This window comes from Mus musculus, chromosome 1 (genome assembly GCF_000001635.26).
Source record: "Mus musculus strain C57BL/6J chromosome 1, GRCm38.p6 C57BL/6J".
NCBI classification, from domain to species: domain Eukaryota; kingdom Metazoa; phylum Chordata; class Mammalia; order Rodentia; family Muridae; genus Mus; species Mus musculus.
This window is the reverse complement of record NC_000067.6, coordinates 100,078,299-100,100,396: the sequence shown is the minus strand read 5'-3', so window position 1 is coordinate 100,100,396 and position 22,098 is coordinate 100,078,299. Positions and strand designations below refer to the sequence as shown.

The following is a 22,098-nucleotide window of genomic DNA, read 5'->3' as shown; positions in this document are numbered from 1 at the left end:
TATATATATATATATATATATATATATACACACATATATATACATATCTTCTCTTAAATATTCCAAATTATTTTGGAAAGTTTAAGCAAAAGCCAAACCAACTAATTTAGATCTTAATTACAAGGAAAGAGAACAAAATAATTGACATAATTATATAAAAGTAAGAGAAGGATAGATGCATTTTTAAAAGGTAATATTTTAATTACAGTTTTAGATTATAAGGGTATTAAGCTTTGAGAATTTATTTCCATACATTATAACACCTGAGAAACCACAGACAAAAGCTATGAAGAGATACACTGACATGCCAAAATAAAATTCTAAAATTTACTCAACACATATTATTTTATAAAGTAGAGGGAAAAATAAAAACAACAAAATGAACAGAAAACAATAACTATAATAAATATTTATGCTCTCACATACCAATAATTGAATTAAATTAAAAAGGCACAAGTATGCCAAATGAATTTTTGAGTTCTGATTAAATTTTTTTTTTTTTTTTAGATGTGGGAATGTGATTAACTTTTTTTTCCATTTTTATTAGGTATTTAGCTCATTTACATTTCCAATGCTATACTAAAAGTCCCCCATCCCCACCCATCCCCACTCCCCTACCCACCCACTCCCCCTTTTTGGCCCTGGCGTTCCCCTGTACTGGGGCATATAAAGTTTGCGTGTCCAATGGGTATAAATCTTTCGCCTTTTACTGATTAAAATTTATAACACAACTATTTTTTGTCAACAACAACAACAAAAACCAATGATACAGACAACTTAAAAGGAAAACAATGGGAAAAAAAACCTATAAAATTCAAATACTGAAAAGAGATTACCTAAGTACTTATCTCTCTCTCTCTCTCTCTCTCTCTCTCTCTCTCTCTCTCACACACACACACACACACACACACACACACACACACACACACACACCTAGAACATCTGACATGTGATTGTGTTGTCTATATATGTCAAGGAAGCTGTACCCATCAATCTCCACAATACAACTCCTAAGCAAAGCCTGCACAGTGAAAATACCAGTTGATATGCCAATCCAAATTTTGGAAATCTTACTATATGAAGAGCTTCAACAAATTAATGGCTGCTGAGAGAGACCATAAGTCTTCTCCAGGGCCAAACTCCTTGATTGGTTGTCCAAACTCAAGCAGTTCATCCTACAAAGATAGGAGTAACAATAAATGGACTCAGTAGGTTTTGTGTGTGTGTGTGTGTGTGTGTGTGTGTGTGTGTGTGTGTGTACAAATGTGTGTGTGTGTTTAATAATAACTAAAGGAAAAAGGCTGTAAATTTAAAAGGGAGAACAGAAAGATATAGGAGCAGTTGGAGGATGGAGGAGAAATTCAAGGATAAATTTTTTAAAGACTCCTGATACTACTTCTGATGTGTAACAGAAAATAGATGTTAGTGAATTAGAAAATTCTTTAATCCACTGGGATTATAAGTCTTACACAATGAATCCCTAAGACACTAACAGTGCAGTAGCATTTAAAATGTCCTATTTAATATAACCAATTGGTAGACATTCAATGTCCTACCTATGGAATTCAACAGGAATGGTGCTTTCATTGCACTTCTTAGAAATTGTAAAGAAATGCCATATTAGTCTGCATAGATCTCAAATCTTCCTCACAGCCAATAAAGCAGCATTCTATGAACCTCTGTAGCTGAAACAATGAAATGATTCACAGTCCTTACATGGTTCATTTGCACTCTAAAGTCAGCTAAAAATATCAGAATTGTTTTATTTCATTTTTAATTTTTGAAGCAGGGCCTAATATAGCAAAGCCTTGTCTCAGAGTTGCTATGTAATAAAATATGACTTAAACTTATGATCTGCTGGCTTTCTCCTCCCACGTGCTGTGATTATAGGCCTGCAACACCATGTCAACTGTAGTCTGAGTATGAAATATTCCTCACAGTTTCACATAGGTGAATGTTTAGTATCCAGGGGGTATCCCTGTTTGATAAGATTGTGGAACCTTAAGGAGGTAGGACTTTGCTGTAGGATGGTCACTTATAGATGGGCTACAGGTTTCACAGACTGGTCACAAGTCCTGATCACTCTGCCTCTTAATTAGTTATGCAATGTCACCAGCCAGCCTCCTACTTTTACTGTAACTCTTCCTTACAAGCTCTGAAAAAGAGGAATGTTAGTTGTATGTGTGAGCCAAACAGCTTTAGTAAATGCAGTCTTTGCTTCCATGATGAAATGTATTCTCTCATACTATCAGCCAGAATTAAGCCTTCTGATGTTAAATTGCTACTTTTCAAGCAAGTTAAAAAGGTAACTAAAATACCTGCTTTTATATTGTGTCAGGGATGGAACCCAGGGTTTCATGCATGCTAGGTAGGCAGTGTCTCAACTGAACTTCATACTTAGATTTGGCTGACCAAACTCTAATTGCATAATATAAACCCAGTGTGAAGAGATACAGAGTATCAGAAGTAAAACTTATCTAAAATCCACAAACGGCCAGATAACAGAGATGGTGACTTACCACGGAGTAGATCTGATGCTTGCGTCTTTTAGCCAAGTCAATTATGTTCACTCCATTGTAGTAAAGGTTTTCAATACAGCCTTGGAAGTTTTTCTTTAAAAAGGTCCCAGGTTTACTTGGTACTGGAATTCCTCCAAAACTGAGCTTTTGGTGGAAGAAATAAAAATCAACTCTTAGTTACAAGGTCTGAAAAAGGAGGAATGTAAGAGAAGTTAAGTACACTCCTTTAGACTTAGTTATATGTGTGAGCCAAACAGCTTTAGTAAATGCAGCTGCCACTTGATTAGAGGATACTGATTAGTCCATGTAAAAATATCTGTAATTGCTTGCCTTATGGACTCACTTAACAAAAATAATCTGCCTTCTTTCTTAAAACTTTTAAATACTAAATAAAACCAGTAATTTTCAAGGAAAAAGGAGAAAAGAAAAAAATCAACATCTTTATGTTTTTCTGTAGAACAGCATAAAAAAGGATAAGGCAATAAAATGGCTAAAAAACAAAGCAGGTCCTTGCTCACCCACAATGAAACCTAAATCTAAAGCCCACAGTACCAAAGAGTGGATATGCACAGAGTTGCCCCCCAACTGTTATCTATAAAGATAAAAAACTGATATAATACAAACTGACCTATGGATTTGAGAAGCAAATAAATATCAGCATAATGAAATTGTTAGCATGACCATTATTAACAATGCAATTTTGATTGTAATGTACAAGAACTATAACTTGTGGTCAAGTATGAATTCAGTGATGAAGAAGTTGTGTACAGAAGGGCCAGTAGATGTTCAGTGGATAAAAGCATTAGACATAATGGCTCCACAACCCAAGTTTCATTCCTTGTTGTTGAAAACAAAACAAAAAACAAACAAACAATAAAAACAAAACAAGAAAACAGAAAACCAGCAACAATACAAAACTAAGGGTAATGAGGTAAGGTACATCTGTGGTCGGTACTACTACAAACAGATGTTAGGCCAGGCCAGGAGAAACATCCACAAACTCAGCAGCCAGCTAGTCTGGAGTTGTAATGTAATAGCTAACTTGAAAGAGACCTGTCTCCAGCTGAAAAGTAAACTACTAAAAGTTGTCTTCTGACCTCCAAAGGCACGATATGGCATGTCCACACATGTGTGCATACACATACACACACACACACACACACACACACACACACACACACACACACACACACGCACACACGCACACACACATACACAAAGATTAAGAACAGAACAACATCCTAATGGTAGATGAATGGTATTATTACAAGACGTTAGTTTTCTTTACTCTCTATACTGTCAGAAAAGTAACAGAAAGAATTTATGATGGATATAGAAAAGAACAAAGTATCTGTTGGGAATATTGACACTGCTGTGCAAGACAAGAGGATAGTACCTATTCTTTCATTTGCCTCACCCTCATTAAGGAGTAACCAGGTTTGTTTGTTTGTTTGTTTGTTTGTTTGTTTTTTCATTGCTTCAAAATGCCATATTACCTAGGACTCTTTTCGCTTGTATCACTCTCCTGTTGGTTTTCTCCGGCTTCTCTCTTCCTTTCTCATTTCTTGTCTCTCTCCTCTTTCCTCTCTGTCCACTCTCTTCTCTCTCCTCTGTCTTCTCTCCCTTCTCTCCTCTCTCTCTTCTTTTTCCTCTCTCTCTTCTGTCTCCTCCCTCCTCATCTCCATTTTCTCTCTTCTTTTCCCTGTATCCTGTATGTATTGCCAATCTGTTGCTCTCCCCTACTCTCTCTTGAATGTAAAATGTTATAGGAGAACACCTTCTCCCAACAACAGCATCCTCTCTCCCATTATTAGTCAGACATGAACAACTTTTGCTTTGCTTTGTCCAGATCTTTTGCTTTCTTTGTTTGTTTGTTTGTTTTTCTTATAAGATACACAGAATTTTAAATATTTATTAATATGATGGGACTATACCCTATTTATAAAATTTCCTTCTGCTTTGCTTTCTAAACATAATTGTGATGCTTTCATATATTTTTAAATTTGATGTGCTTATTTTTCTCTAACCAGATATATGTGTATACATTTGAAGTAATATATTTTAATTCAAAGAATACAATTATGGGATATGCATAAAACACATTATTCATCAATTTTATTTTCTCTACTTTTATTTTATTTTTCTGGTCCAAATTTCTTAGACCTATGTAAAACATTTTAAACAATTTTAAACAACAATAATATATAGAGAGTTTTCAAGAAATAAAACATGTATACAACACGAAAAACTTGCTATTTTCCAATTATACAAAACAGTGTTTCTAACTTCCTAATTAAGAAAATATTTTCCACTGATTCTGTATATTAGTCATTTATTTTTCTTATTTATTGACATATAATAAAAAGAATGAAATATAATTTTATTCTTTGATTTTTTTTTCAAACATGAATACTAACATATATAACACTCATTACGTTTGTTCTATCAGTACATTTAATTGTAGAACAGAGTCTTCAGTTCACAGGCTCATTGTGAACTTACTGAACTACTCTGAATTTTATTTACCTTAAAATAGACATATACACATTTTAAGTAGCAAATCAATTTAAGTTTTAATTTTGTTGTTCAAGTCAAGATTTGTCCAACATGAACTAATAAATTTATTGATATTATAACTTTATAAATTTTGAAAAAATTAAAATACCCATAAGATGTTTATAACTTATTTTGTAAGTATTTTTTAATTTAATGTTCTATACAAATTCTCTTATTGTGAACGTTTTGTATTTTCAAAATAACTGCTTTTAGTTGGTCATTTTTGCAAGAATTAAATTGGCATAAAACTATTATAAGTTACTTCTATTTTTTATGATTTTAAACAGCTAATGATAAATTTTTCTCTTTTTTTCAATTATTTATTAGATATTTTCTTCATTTACATTTCAAATGCTATACCGAAAGTCCCCTATACCGTCTAACCCCACCACCACTGTCTCCTACCAACCCACTCCTTCTTGGCCCTGGTGTTCCTCTGTACTGGGGCATATAAAGTTTGCAAGACCAAGGGGGCCTCTCTTCCCAGTGATGACTGACTAGGCCATCTTCTGCTACATATGCAGCTAGAGACACAAGCTCTGGGGGAACTGGTTAGTTCATATTGTTGTACCACCTATAGGGTTGCAGACCCCTTCAGCTCCTTGGGTACTTTCTCTAGCTCCTCCACTGGGGGTCCTGTGTTCCATCCAGTAGATGATTATGAGCATCCACTTCTATATTTTTCAGACATTGGCATAGCCTTACAAGAGAGAGCTATATCAGGGTTCTGTCAGCAAAGTCTTTCTGGCATATACAGTAGTGTCTGGGTTTGGTAGTTGTATAAGGATGGAACCCAGGCAGGGCAGTCTCAGGATGATCTTTCCTTCACTCTTAGCTCTATACTTTGTCTCTGTAACTCCTTCCAGGGTTATTTTGTTTCCCATCCTAAGAAGGATCAAAGTATCCACACTTTGGTCTTCCTTCTTCTTGAGTTTCATGTGTTTTGCAAATTGTGTCTTGGGTATTCTAAGTTTCTGGGCTAATAACTGCTTATCAGTGAGTACATACCATGTGTGTTCTTTTCTAATTGGGTTACCTCACTCTGGATGACATCCTCCAGATGCAACCATTTGCCTAAGAATTTCATGAATTCACTGTTTTTAATTGCTGAGTAGTACTCCATTGTGTAAATGTATCACATTTTCTGCATCCATTCCTCTGTTGAGGGACATCTGGGTTCTTTTCAGCTTCTGGCTATTATAAATAAGGCTGCTATTAACATAGTAGAGCATGTGTTCTTATTACCAGTTGGAACTTTTTCTGGGTATATGCCCAGGAGAGGAATTGCTGGATCTTTTGGTAGTACTATATCAAATTTTCTGAGGAACCGCCAGACTGATTTCCAGAGTGGTTGTACAAGCTTGCAATCCCACCAGCAATGGAGGAGTGTCCCTATTTCTCCACATCCTCACCAGCATCTGCTGTCACCTGAATTTTTGATCTTAGTCATCCTGACTGGTATGAGGTGGAATCTCAGGATTGTTTTGATATGCATTTACCTGATGATTAAGGATGTTGAACACTTTTTCAGGTGCTTCTAATCCATTCAGTATTCCTCAGTTGAGAATTTTTTGTTTAGCTCTGTACCCTGAACTCCACATAAAACTAGAGACACTGTAACTTATAGTGGAGAAAGAGGGGGAAAGCCTCAAAGAGATGGGCACATGGGAAATATTCCTGAACAGAACAGCAATGGCTTGTGCTGTAAGATTGAGAATTGACAAATGGGTCTTCATAAAATTGCAAAGCTTCTGTAAGGCAAAAGACACTGTCAATAAGACAAAAAGGGCACCAACAGATTGGGAAATGATCTTTACCAATCCTAAATCAGATAAGGGATATATCCAATATATATAAAGAACTCAAGAAGATCACTCCAGAAAATCAAATAACCCTATTAAATTTGTTCTCTTAAATATTATATTAGGCTCCTTTAATTTCTAAAGCAAACTCCTTAGTCGTCTGCTTTACTGATAAAAATTATAGACTATAGAGAATAGTTCTTGAAAACTCTGAAGCAAAATAATAAAGCATTGACTTTTCAGCAACAAGATTTTTGTTTTTTGTTCGTTTTTTTGTGTATTGTTTTTTGTTTTGTTTTTTTTTGGAGACAGGGTTTCTCTGTATAGCTCTGGCTGGCCTGGGACTCACTTTGTAGACCAGGCTGGCCTTGAACTCAGAAATCTGCCTGCTTCTGCCTCCCAAGTGCTGGGATTAAAGGCGTGTGCCACCACGCCCAGCAAGATTTTTGACCAAAAGTTTTAGAACAGAAGCATTGTAGAAGAAAAATATGTGAAATACTGAAATAACAAAATTGCAATCTCATGTTGCATGGAAGGGGAACCATCTATAATGTTGTGTGGAAGATTTGAAAAGAGATTTGGGGTGGGGATGGGATTATACAAGGGAGAAGTAACAGGACTTCTACTCTGCTGCTCTCTGGGGCACCTAAGGGGCAAAAACACACTTGGGACAGTTAATATTGATGGGCTACTGAATGTAGAGTAACTAAAGAACAAATATCTGGGCATTTCCCTGAGATTGTTTCTAGACTGCTTTAATTAGGGTAGTAATTTTCAGTGAGCAAAGTCATGAACTGAATAAAAATGAAGAAAACAAGTTGAACCTAGCACTTAACACTCTCTGCTTCTTGATTGTGGATGCAATATGAATAGCTGTCAGAATTTTTGCTGCCATGTATTCCTGGACATTATGAACTGTGCCCTTCACTGGAACTGAAAATAAAACTCTTTCTTCTTGAAGTTACTCTGTGTATTTTAACCCCACCAATGTATAAAGCAGGTAAGAAAGCATTTATGGTGTTCTTATATCGTATTATGCTTCAAGACCTTTAAGGTTGCTTGGGTTTCAGAATGACCCCAGACTAAAACATCTGGGTGGGTGGAACACAATATGGGAGGCCTGAGAGCTGCATGGTTACAACTTAGTCACTCTTAGTCATACTCTTAGTATGGCAAAGGCACAAGAATAGCAAGAGAAGTTTAATGTACAGTATCTCTCAGAAAATGTAAATGGCAAATAACTGGATTGGGGGAGCCCTTGAGATTCATCTCATAGACTGCACCACACCATGACAAACATCACATATGAAAGCAACAGAAAGTAGCAAAAGACTTTCATGGACCCCAAATGGCTAAGGGTACAGGGTTACATTTCCAGGTAGAAAACGTAAATTACATGTCTGCGGTGAGGATGCAAGACCCCTGATAGGCATCACCTTGGTTAGCAGTACACAGTAAAGAAATAAGGAACTCTTTATGTAGATAGCTTTAAGAAGAACCAACTAACTATTAGGCAGTGTCTTAGCTTTAGATATCAACTTGACACAGAACTACTTCATGGAAGTAGTAACTGATGTTCTATGGCTGGGTTTATGAAAGATTGCTTATTAGTGTGAGAAGGTCCTCTGTTGGCAGCACCGTGCCTAAACAGATGTGTCTGCACTGGCTAAGAAAATTAGTTAAATGTAGGCCAGAGAAAGCCAGTTTTTTGTTCACGTTCCAGATTGAGGTCCTTCACGGATTTCCCTCAATGATGAATGATGACCTGAAAGGATAAGCCAAGTAAACACTTGCTGACCTGAACTGATTTGATAGCATTTTACTACAGCAGCAGCGTGAATGTAAGAGAGTCACCACAGTCACATTTATCACTCAACAATAAATACTGACTTATCATTGAAATTCCTAGCATATGCCTATATTCAACGGGGAACAGCTCAAGTCCAACATGAAATCAAATTGTACTGAGGTGCTCTCCTTAACCATGAATATCCATTTCACAACTGCATTATATGTTTAGGTTTTTTTTCTATTAGCAAAGAATATTTAAATTTATTTAGAAAAAAATGCAAAACCGAAAAAAAAATTTCTCCTGGGAGTGGAAAGGGGTCCCAGTACAGAAATAACCTCCTCCACTCTAGATTTTCCAGTAGAGAATTTGACAATATAATTGTACTATGAATTGGAAACTTAATTCACTACCATGTAGTCAGACTGGAAAACTCTGCTTTGTGTACTGATAGCTTCGCTTCATAGATGTTATTTCCCAAAACCATATATGCTACCTCATAGAAAACAATGAATTTTCCGTTAGTAATTTCAGTCTCAGGTTTGTATTTGATTTTTATGTGATTTATAAATTTTTTTTGTAGTAAAAGTTAAAATTTTGCATGGAATTATCTCTCTGTCCAAGTCACTCTTGTGTATGATCTACAATGGTTAAATTATGGAAGCTCTTATTTGTAAAGATTGATAATGATTGCTTGCAAACTGTTTGGTGTTTCCTGACTTGTTCAGGGAAAAGTTACACACACTCAAGTTTCCAGTTTGGGTTTTCTCCTTGACTCTGCAAACTGACATTCTCAGGAAAATGTCATAGCTGTAACAACCATTCTGCAAGGCTGCCTCTTAACATCTCCTGTTCTGAGAATCTTACAGACCTGGGCTATAGTTAGTTCCCCTTCATAGCTATCTACTCTCCACTTCTGTGTCTGACTTAACATCCTTTCCATAAGGTAAAATCTCTACTGGAGTATTCAAATAGTCTGCCAGGCTTCCACCAACCAAAGAGTTTTACAAATGTCATCAGAAAATATTAAAGACCCATAGCAGGAACTTCTTACTTTCCTGTACCTGACTGTGCTTTAAAATTTCTTTGATGTATGGATTTATTTGTTCTGTATTACCATGGTGGCACATACTCTTAGAGGCAATATGAATGTGTTCTTTGGTCAGGGTCACTCATATTTGGGACCATAATAAACTATCTCTATTCCTGTAAGGTGACTCTATCTCTTGGGTCATTCGCCTAGGTATAAAACTGTATTGCTTAGACAAATCCTCTCAGCCTTCCTTTAATGCCTTTCACCAGAAATCTGCTACAGGGCAGCTTACAGCATGTCAGAGTGAGCCAGTGGATTTTGAGTGTCAGTGGATAACTAAGTGTTATACTTGTTTATATTTTATGTGATACCCTCATATAGTAAGTATGAAGTAAATTAGAAAGCAGACAGACTCACCATGACCTTTATATTTTTACTTTAAATTTTACTTTCAAACATATTAATTATCTTATGCTATTTTCTATGCATTTAAGTGAGTTCATCATTAAAATATTTTCAATTAAATTTGCTGCAAAGGCTTAAGTCTTTCATTTGTGTATGTGTTCATATCTATGCACTTACATATGGACACTCACTTTCCCAATTAAGTTCCACCTTCCTTTTTGATACAGGACCACTGAGCTCAGTGCTTTCAAATTTGGAGAGACTGGGTAGCCAAAGAGCCCTCAACACTTTTACATTTCCATCTCACCAGTGTTGGAACACAAGCCATTATGTCCAGGTGACTTTTTCAAAAGGGTTGGGGAATGAAATTCAAGCCTTTATCTTTGTGTAGCATAAAGTTTATCAAATCAGATATCTCTGCAGCACCTCAATTTTGAGCATGTGATTCAGTCATAGATCAAAATAATGCCTGTTGACTTGGATCAAAAAATATGATAAGCAATTTCCTTCTCACTCTGCTTTGGCCTTCTGCTTTTTGACAATTTTGTCTCCTTGTCACTTGCTTGTCCTGACAAATTACACAGTGTGCCTTTCTTTGATTTTAGGCTCAGAAGAGACCAGGGAGACTGCATATTCTACTCACAGCTTGGCCTCTGCCAATATCCTCTCTCCAGGAATCTAGTGACACAGGCAGGCTGCAGCCAGAAAAAATTCAAAGCCCTCTTTGATGTTAAATACATGAAACTCTAAATCGTGATTCTTTTTTCTTTTGACCTTATTACCCTGGTTTTGTCTCATAGCTGTTCTCTTTATTCTGATCCTTGATAGTACTTCCATGACAATGAGTTTCTCTCTCCTTTACTAAATTTTTCTCTAGCTCAGTTTAAATGCAGGTTCTGAACTTTCTAATTTTACAGTTTCCCAAAATATGTGACTTTTTTTTTTTTTTTTGCCTTTGCCTTTGCTCTGGTAGTCATTTTTGTGATGGAAAAATCTCAAACAACAGGCAAGCAATAACAAGTGGACACCCACAGACATGCATAAAGAATAAAACACTGGTTTGAATCTAAATGTGTATGTATGCACATGCATATATGTGAGTCAGAGATAAACCTGGAGGACTGTTCTTAAGGCTCTGCATGTTGTATTTCAAGACAATGTCTCTCTTTGGGACTTGAGACTGACTGGCAAAATAGCACCAGAAATCCATCTCTATTTGTCTGCTTAACACTAAGGTTTAAAAGCTTGCCTGCTTTACCAGGCTTTCTTTGAACATCAATGTTAAAAAAATAGTTTATGTATCTATTTGTTTGATGTTTAATTTTGTCAACTTGACAAAAACTGAGTCATCTAAGTAAGAGGGATACTTAACTGAGAAAATACCTCCATCAGATTGGCCTATATTAAGTCCTTGGAGAATTTTCTTAAGTATTGAATGTTTTGCTAAGTGCCAACCCACTATGAAGGGTACCGCCTGTAAGGAACTGGTCCTATGCTAATGAAGAAGACAGTCAAGCCATGAGAAACAAGCCAGTAAGCAGTATCATCCATAGATTCTGTTTGAGTTGCTCACATTGACTCTATCAGTGATTGGCAGCTGCCTGGAAGAATGAGAGGAAATAAACCCTTTCCTCTCCAATGGTATTTGGTAGTAACAACAGCAACAGAATCCAACTCTAACAATGTTCTGAGGATGGGATTCAGATCATCATTTTTCAAGGCAAGTGTTTATTTTTATTTTTATTTTATTTTATTTTATTTTATTTTATTTTTTCGTTTTTTCGAGGCAGGGTTTCTCTGTGCAGCCCTGGCTGTCCTGGATCTCACTCTGTAGAACAGGCTGGCCTTGAACTCAGAAATCTGCCTGCCTCTGCCTCCTAAATGCTGGGATTAAAGGCATGTGCCACCACCGCCGGGCAAGTATTTTTCTAACTGAGCCATCTCTCCTCTGGGTCACTTGAGACTTCAATAAGGTCAGCCCAACCTAGATGGCCAGAATTCAGTCATGGTTGATGAGTTTCTATCATTAGAAATGAAGACAGTAATCTCAGTTTTCTGATGAGATCTGTATTTTATGCATTGATTTGATCTGAAATACCTGCAACCTCTACTCTGTGATCATGAAACCCTAAACTCTGAGCCTCAAATAAACTCTTTCTTCTGTAAATTGCCCTGGGCATGGTACAGCAATAGAAAGTACCTAATACAGACATGGTGTTTCTTTTATTCTGGACCTTTTCAATTCAGCAAGATTGGTTAACCAGTGAGCCCCAGTGATCCATGTATCTCTGTTGCTACAACACTAAGATTATAAATATGCAAGACAACATCTAACACTTTTGAAGTTAAATTGTCATGCTTGAAAGACAAGCAACTTACTTAGTCATCTCAATTTAGTCTGATCTTTAAGAAAACTAAAAGGTTCAAAGCCTCAGTGAGCTATCAGGCCATCAGCCTGACCTGGCAGTTTGCCACATTGTGATAGATACAGACAATAGTTAGATCAATGCTCTTTAAGAGCTTGCTACAGCCCTTGCAGAGGAGAAAAAGGAAGGTAAAGCAGAGATTAACAGATGTTGCCTGTGAGCTCTTACTAGTACAAATTGACCATTCCACCTTTCCCATAGGCCACTGGACTGTTTTCCATGTGTGATCAGGTCTTGCACTTGAGGATGGATGCAGACCAGAGCATGAGGAATGCCTATGGCTCCACCTACTAAATGAGTAAATGGGTGTCTTTCACAGACTCTGACCACCGATGGCAAACCAGGTCGAACATTGGTCTAACATAAACGGTATAGGTGTTGTTTCCATATATCAAATATTAGGTTCTTTGGCCAATTGGTCAAATTGTATACATTTTATTACTGTAGAAAAGATCTGTATGGAAGTCTTTACTTCAGTGTCCTCCATATGCTGAGAAAGCAGGGGATCCTGCTATGGACATGGAATATATCTGTGAGACAACAGACCACATCCTGTTTCTTAGGAATGATGCTCATAGGCCAGGTGAGAAGACCACAAGTATGTTACTGCTGTTTTCCACTTGGACCTTCCCAAGACAGGTGAGTCTCTTCACTCAAACATGTGTTGTCTTAACCATCAAAATCAACGGTGTCTGTTTTCTGAGTCTAGAAGGGAGTTGTTAACAGTAAGGACAGAGAGGTGCATGGAGCACTGTGACTTTGAAGGCAATTTGATCATATTGGAAAAGTTGAAAACATATTTTTGACTAAATCCTTAGCTTATTTTGTAACTCTTTAAATATTTAGATTAGGACATGTGTGACTCTTCCTTTGTATTCTTGCCCCAGGCTCTGTGTATGTCTGACAAATTTTCTATTATTTTACTGATGACTGTAGTACCTCAACCTGTCTCCAAAATGTCTGATTATCCATCTCCACTACAAATGGAAGGCCAATTAAGCCATACTATCAACATTCTAGCAAAAACTTGCATAAAACAAGAAATTATGTTATCTGTCACTTCTAGCAATGTTGATACAAACAAGGAATCCAGGCTTGGTGGGTCTGCCCAATGTTGTTACTTTAGCTGCTTTAACAATCTGAACTAACCAGTAACCCCAGAGCTGGGACTAAACCACCAATCAAAGAAAACACATGGTGGGACTCATGGCTCCAGCTGCATATGTAGCAGAGGATGGGTTAGTTGTCCATCAATTAGAGGAGAAGCCCTTGGTCCTGTGAAAGTTCTATGCCCCAGGATAGGGGAATGCCAGGGCCAGGAAGCAGAAGGGGGTGGGTTGGGGAGCAGGTGGAGTGGGGAGGGTTAGCGTATTTTTGGAGAGGAAACTAGGAAAGGGGATAACATTTGAAATGGAAATGAAGAAAATATCTGAAAAAAAAAGACAGCAGAAAGATCACAAGCAACCATGCCACAGAGAGCAGTGCTCCAAGCCAACTTATCCAGGGCAGATGCTGAGTGGTTGGGCACTCACCTAACATGCATGAGGCCCTTGTTCAATCCTCCAGCACTGAAGGAGCAATAAGGGGAGAAATGGTGGGCTTTCTCAGGTATGATGCCAGCATTAAAAGATGTTCACTCGTGTTTAATGTCATTTGCTTACTTTTAATACATATTAATATATGTCTTTCACATGGGCATACTCATGTGTGTGTGAGTCCTCATACATGTAAATGCACATTTATATAGCAGCCAGAGCTCCATTCTGTTGGTGTTTTTTTTTTTTGTATTCTCCTCCTAGATCATTTATTTATTATTAACTCATTTATTTAGTATTTAGAGAGGTAGTTCCTGTGGGGGAGAAATAGTCCTGCCAAGGAGCACATGTGGAAGTCAGAAAACAACTGAGAAAGTTGGTTCTTGCCTTGCACCTTATAGGACTCAAGGACTAAATTCAGGCCATGAAACTTGGCTGCAAGTGCATCTTCCTATGGAGCCTGATGATAAACCACCCATTCAGTTCTTTTGTTTGTTTGTTTGTTTTTTTGTTTATTTATTTTTTTTTAATAATAGAATCTCTGATCCTGGAGCTCACCTATTATGCTAGAATGGTTTCCAGCAAGCCCAACAGTCCTGGGATTATATGCATACATATAGGTAACATTTTGTTACATTTCAGAATTATGACATTTAAGGAAATATAAAATAAGCAAGACCAAAATCACAGTTTCAAATTGGAAAATTTGAACAAAAGGGAATGACTTAGTAAAATCTAGTCTTTCCCAGAAAGTGTTCACACCCGGCTCCACTTTCCATCTTTTATCTCCTATCTCCAAGAGAGCAGCGATGTTCCCCAATGAATCTCTGGACATCATATGTCCATGACTATGTGACTAAAAGGGCAAGAGGACTGAAGATGCTTCCATCTCCCTGTGTCTTAGGGATTCCTATAATTTATAACATGAACTATATCTCTTGTAGGACTGGTTTAAAGGTGAAACAAGTGTTATGATTTGAATGTCAAACATTTTCAGAGACACAAGTGTTTCTAAGTGTTTGCACTGTTATGAAAGTCTTGGAACATTTAGGGGATGGAGCATTGCTAGACTGAGTACTTCACCGTGAGGTTTTATAGGCTGTACCTATTTCATTTTCTCCCAAAGTCTATACTGCTGCTGTGGTATAGCAGATAGCCTCCTGCTCCTGCTGCTATTCCTTGTCTAAAATGATGACTAGTATCCCTCTAAAACTTTAAGCCAAATTGCACCTTTTATCCCTAAGATAACTTAAGTCAGAGTATTTCAACACAATAATAGAAGAGAAACTAATACAAGAGGTCAAATGTTTCCTCTCTCTCTCTCTCTCTCTCTCTCTCTCTCTCTCTCCCTCTCCTCCATCCTTCCTTTCCTTCCTTCCTTCCTTCCTTCCTTTGTTCCTTCCTTCCCTCCTTTCTATTTATCTCACATCTTCTCATTTTCTATTTTCTTATTTTATTTTCATGAGATGGTCTGTATTCTCTATGAATTAATTTAGACTAGCCTTGCAACTTATTATAGTTTAGTTTAGTGCCGAACGTGGAGGTGGGTTGGGGAGAAACATTAATAGCATTTATACTTTACATTGTCTTAGAAACAATTTTCCTGGAATCTGTATTTATTCAATCACAGATAAACAGTCCTACAAGTCCAACCATCCTTTAAATCATGTGTGTGTGATGAGGGAAGTTGTCAGTAGGTAATGTCAAGCAATAGCAAGGGCACCAGCTGTAGCTAAATTTCCTCCTAATTGATTAAATAATAAAGAAAATAAGCCAATCACTGGACGAGATAGAGACAGGCCTTCTCTGTCAGAGTGAAAGAGGGAAAGCAGGAAAGGGGACTTCCTATTGGACAGTGGGAGCAAAGCGGTTAGGATATAGGCCAGGCTGTTAGTTTGAGTGGCAGAATCCACCAGGTTCCATCATCCACCGGAATATTTCTAACATAGAATAGTTGGTAAATTTAGGATACTAGATTCCATGACCAGAAATTGTGGTACCTGGTGATTCTAAACTAAGATTGGTGTTTTCCTTCTCGCAGCGATTCTACTGAATTCCAGGGAAAGGGAACTTCAGCTGAGCATGGGTTTGCAGAGAATACCACCCAGCTAGCCTGGGAAATTTGGGATTGCAGAGTAGGTTTGGCAGCTATCAGCCTAGAAGGGGAGTAGGAGTGGCAGATGACTGGGAATTTGAGCAATTCCACAGCAAGCAGGAAAAAAAAAATCTTACAAGCAGAAAAGTAGGATTGAGTTTAGATTGATACTATGCTAATTCACACAAACAAAATTCATTTTCATAGTTAAGAAATGTCCCTAGTACTATCAGAGAGTTGTAGTTTATAGAAACAAATGATAAAGAAGCAGAAAAATCTCAGCCCTTATATACTTAAATTACATGTCATGTATGGAATGATGAGGTAGTTTTGAATATAGGTAAATTTAATCATATAGTACAAAGTAGTATACATATAATGTGTATCACAGTAACTGTATAAACAATAAATAAATGCATTAAAATAATTTGGGAGGAAAGAAAGAAAAAACATCCATTGTGGAGTTTTACCTGTAATATAAATGTGCCCTCATATTCACACATGAATATGTACACACAGCAGACACATCTTAGTAAGTATTAAAACTAAACAATATTAAATATGACAGAAAAATATGTATCAATATATACCAGGATATGTATTGATATTTTATATATTGAGATAGGATCTCTCAATATAGCTCTGGTTGTTCTGGAACTCACTATATAAACCAGGATAATGTCATGCTCATAGAGATTTGCCTGTCTTTACCTCTCAGTGCAAGTATTAATTGTGTATACCAACATGCCCCCAAAAAATTGATTTTAAAAGAAAATTTTTGAATAAAAAGATATGAGAACAAGTAATTTTAGAAGTACATGTAAGAACTATGTCATGAAGCATTCATCCTTTATGTGGCCTACTTCATTTTAAAGTGTTACACAAAAATTTAAAAGTTACTTAAAGATAGATATTAAAATGGATAATGTCCCTTTTCTTTCATTGCACTCTCAAATTCTACTAAAACAAGCACTTCAATGTCCTTCCAGCATGGTTTGATTTTCCTTTTAGTTTGTTTGACTTTTTAAAAATTAAAATCTCATATATATATATATATCAGATGACCCAAGAACATTCCACCCTAGTATGAGCATTTGTCTGTGTGGACACATGCAAAGTCTTTGTGACACTCTGGCAAGCTACTCTACTGTGGGGCTAATCATAATTTTAAATTACCAACCCTTTTGGGCTATTAAAAAAATTTCCATCAGAATTCCTTAAAATGAAATAGGTTATCACTATTGTTCTTGGTTGTCAACTGGAACTTGATGGTAAGGTTTATTGCTGACAGCACACACGTTTTTGTTATTGGATTATAAAAATTAGGCTGGATCTAAACAAGAAGTTTATTCCCTACCAGGTAGCCATCATAGTAGCAGAGGTATCAGTGGTTTACTCAGCCATGAATCATGTGAGCTATAATAATGACTAAACAGAAAGGAGGTAACCAGAATGAAACAGTTTCATGACTACTATGAGAATAACCAATTGTCTTCCTTTTTCCTTCATATTTTTTTTCAAATTCTTAGCGTATAACTCTGACCAAATTTTAAGGAACTCAGTCTGTGTGTGGGAAACTATGTTTAATATTGAATTATGTTGTCATTTCATAAATATTGTATTTATTATACTTCATTATAACAATGTACATGCAAATGTGGAAAGCTATAAGATGGTGGTCTTGAAAGTCTCAGTTAACCCCTCACTGGAACATTGTTAGAATTTTCTGTTTTGGAAGTCATAAGGATCATAATTTTGCATAAGCTTAAATAATCTATATTTTTAAATCAGTGAGTTCTTTTGTTGTTTTCCCATACTGTGGAACAACATTATGAACTAACCAGTACGCCGGAGCTCTTGACTCTAGCTGCATATGTATCAAAAGATGGCCTAGGCGGCCATCACTGGAAAGAGAGGCCCATTGGACACGCAAACTTTATATGCCCCAGTACAGGGGAACGCCAGGGCCAAAAAAGGGGAGTGGGTGGGTAGGGGAGTGGAGGTGGGTGGCTATGGGGGACTTTTGGTATAGCATTGGAAATGTAAATGAGCTAAATACCTAATAAAAAATGGAAAAAAAACTATATTTGTTAGTTTTATACTTTGAAGCACTGTTTTTAGTTACTTGGTGAAATATGATGGCATCAAATATGCTCTTTTTAATAGAAAGACTTAGAAAGGTTTTATAGAAATGAAAATTTTCCTACATTTTATTACTTCTCCTCCCCCATCTATGCCTTATTTAGAAAGGCCTCCATGCTGTTTAATGATAAAACAGTCATTTCATTTTCTTAGAAATGTCTATAAAGGTACTCATGCAATTATATGAATATCATGAATATTTCTTATAGTTAATTCATTCCTTAACAGTTTATTATATATATATATATATAATATATAATATGTATAATATGTCTTTACCATTATTGTCTTATATCCTCTCCCCATTGAATCCCATATTATTTGTTCACTCTTTAGAAATGATTTCAGGTAGCCCAGGATGATTACTAAATCTACATAGCCAGAAGTAATATCTGTACCTCTCAAGATTTAGGACTGCAGGTATGTGCCCTACTTCCACTCAGGCATGCAAGTTTAGTGTTTATAAAGAAAAAATATATGTATAAAATGTGTGTGTGAGTGTGTGTGTGTGTGTGTGTGTGTGTGTGTGTTGTACTTGTACATAAATGCAGTCACTCAGAAGACAGCATCAGATCTTCTGAAGCTAGAGCTGTCATTCTAGATGATTCACAAAATTTCATCAAGTCTTTTGATGAACATCTATGATGTTTTCATAGTTACCTTTGTACTGCTGAAATAAGATACCATGACCAAGGCAAATTAAAGAAAAAAGAGCACCCAAGGTCTAAACCACCAATCAAGGAGTACACAAGGAAGGACCCATGGCTCCAGTCATATATGTAGCAGAGGATGGTTAGCATCAATGGAAGAAGAGGTTCTCTGTCCTGTGAAATCTCAATGCCCCACTGCAGGGAAATGCAATGGCAGGTAGGTGGGAGTGAGTGGGTGGGGTCATACCCTCATAGAAGCAGGAGGAGGGGAGATGGTATAAGGGGATTCTGGGAGAGGGGGATCGGGAAAGGGAATAACATTTGAAATGTAAATAAATAAAATATCCAATTTAGAAAAAAAAAAGAAAAGAAAAGCAAAAGAGTTTATTGGGACTCATGGTTTCATGGTTTTGAGTCCATGACCATTGTGGGGTGGAGCAAAATCGCAGGCAGGCAGGGATTAAAATGCTGCAGTAGCTGAGAGCATATATTTTGATCCCTAAGCACCAAGCAGAGAGAATTAATTAGTTTGAAACAGTTTGGGCTTTTTGCAATCTCAAAGCCCTGTCCCCAGTGATACACCTTCATCAGCAAGGCCACATCTTCCAACTTTTCCCAAAGAGCTCTGTTAACTGGTGACCAAGTACTAGAAGATGAGCCTATGGCAGCCTTCCCAATCAAAGCACCACGTGGTGTAAAAGAAGGATCAGTAACTACCACATTTTCTGGCCAGTAGTCCTACATTTTGGTAATGTTTGTAAATAAAGATAGAGTTGCATAATACAACTTGTCCTGACATAAACTATAATAGAGGAGGTAGAAAAAATATCCTGGAATGCTCTGACAGAGGATCTCAGGAAGTGATCACGGCATCATTCCAACTATAGTAGTCCACAACTCTTGTTCACACAGAACTCAGGCCAGAAGCTATAGTGTTTTTATGGTTCTTTGTGTGTTTGTTTGTTAACTTAACAGAATGGCCTATGATAGAAACCATTCTCAATTTGTATACCAGTGTTCAGCTCCTTCTAACAATTGCAATGGTTTTGCTTCTGATTTACTGAAATTTTGAGTTCTTATCTTTTAGGTTTATACCAGCATGTGGGAAACAGTTGAATGGAATGCTCTCTACCCAAATGGCTTTTACTTCCCTCAACTTCCTTCCTTTGAGGTAAATCTCCAAGGATAGAGACTTCTGACATATAACTCTTGTAATCGAGTGCAGGTGGTCTTTGACACCATCCTCAATCTATCTTCTTTTATGATGTCTAGAGAGTCCTGTCTGCACATTCTGGCAAAAGTTCGAGGCTCCTGACACAGAAATTGCTTGAGAGAGGTATTTCAAGATGTTTCACCCTTACGGAGTATTATCCACATGACAAGACATACATGAAGGAAGCAGCTCCAGTTGCATAAACTGTGTCACCACAGAGTTTCACTTCCTTAAGATCTAACAGTCATTTCAGTGTCACACAGCTGTGAGCTCATAGAATATCTATGCTAATGAGATCTTACAAAGGCAAACAGGCTTGCAATTTGATGGTAAATTAGGTAATAGCATAGATTTTAGAACAATTACCTTGGACACTAAAGAATTTCACAAAAATGATGACAGTGAATAAGGACTTGATGACTTTCTTTTTGTCAATAATGTCTCCATGTTCATTAAAAATATCTCTGTGCTTTGAGGTAAGTCTAATTTCCTGTGAAGTCTTTGTTTCTTCAATCAATTAAACAAGTTGACATAGAATCACAAGGGGTACTGAAAGATCTTCCATTGTCAGCAATTCAAAAATATCTACCTGGTATTCTTCCCTTTGAGTCAAAAGATGTCAATGTGCCTTTTGAAGTTACGAATGACATATATTATTTACAATACACTGAACTGAAGTTGGCATCAAAGGAAAATAACTTTCTTAAGGCTCATGATAATGACTGAAAGAAGAAAAAGGGTTGTTTCTAATTGTTCCATTATTTCCAATTCACTTTCTCCTTTTAATACAGTCCAACATCTCATCCCAGGGAATGGTGTCATTGATGAGGATGGGTTTCTAGCTCAATTAATCCTACAATCAATCTGTTCTGGTTGGTTTTATGTCAACTTGACATAAGCTAGTGTCATTTGAGCAGAGGGATACCTTTTGAAAAAGTTTCACTACAAGATTGATTCGTTAAGTAGCCTGTGGTGCATTTGTCTCTTTGATTGATATGGGCAATTCCACTTCACAGTGGGTGGTGCCAGTCATGGTATGTCAACATTGGACCTGATATATATAACAAAGATGTTTGAGTAAGGCATGATGAGCAAGCCAATGAACAGCACTCTTCCATGGTCTCTTCATGCTCTCTGCAACCTGTCTCTTGCCTTGATTTTCAGTCCTCACTTTCCTGAATAATGGACAGATAATTGGAAATTTAAGCTGAAATAAACCTTTTTTCATCTACAAGCTACTTTTGGTGATGGAGTTTTATCATAGCAATAGAAATCCAGACTGAAAAACACCCTTATGAACAAACTAATCTAACCTAGAATATCCCTTACAGGTGTGCCTGGAAACGTGTTCCAGTTGATTATAGGTACTGTCTACTTCACATCTAAAAAAGTTGACAGTTACACCCCAAGGACAAGCATGCAATCTAGAAAAAGAGAGAGAGAGAAAGAGAGAGAGAGAGAGAGAGAGAGAGAGAGAGAGAGAGAGAGACAGAGAGAGAGAGAGAGAAATATAGAGAGAAATATATATAGAGAAATATAGAGAGAAATAGAGATAGAGAAATATAGAGAGAAATAGAGATAGAGAAATAGAAATATATAGAGAGAAATAGAGAGAGAGAAATGGAGAGAGAGAAATATATATATAGAGAGAGATCCAAGGTCGAGGCCTTCAGCCAGTGTGTGAGGGAGTGGTATCAGAAGTCGCCTGAAGGATTTCTGGGCATAGATCAGATCCCTTTCCCAGATTTCTGATTTAGTCCAGATGAAGCCTAAGTGAGTTCTACTCAATATATTTTTAGTAGTTGTAATTGGCCTGGCCCTTGAAACAAATATTTAATATTGTCAGCTGTCCTGCAAATAGTAATTATATGTTCATTATTCAACATAATTTAAGTTCCTTACAAAAGGTTTATCTATTCTTCATCAGTTAGAT

General features: G+C 36.8%; 1 protein-coding gene across 2 annotated transcripts in view; it reads right to left on the bottom strand.

Moving 5' to 3' along the window:
* The window catches only part of Cntnap5b (contactin associated protein-like 5B), a 718,354-nt gene that overhangs the window by 390,203 nt on the left and 306,053 nt on the right, over nt 1-22,098 (bottom strand). The window contains exon 7 of one of the 2 annotated variants that reach the window (XM_006529594.4): nt 2,520-2,663. In XM_006529594.4, coding sequence (XP_006529657.1) covers nt 2,520-2,663 — 144 coding nt within the window. The remainder of the gene's footprint in view (nt 1-2,519; nt 2,664-22,098) is intronic. The other variant, NM_172851.3, reaches the window with a different exon arrangement.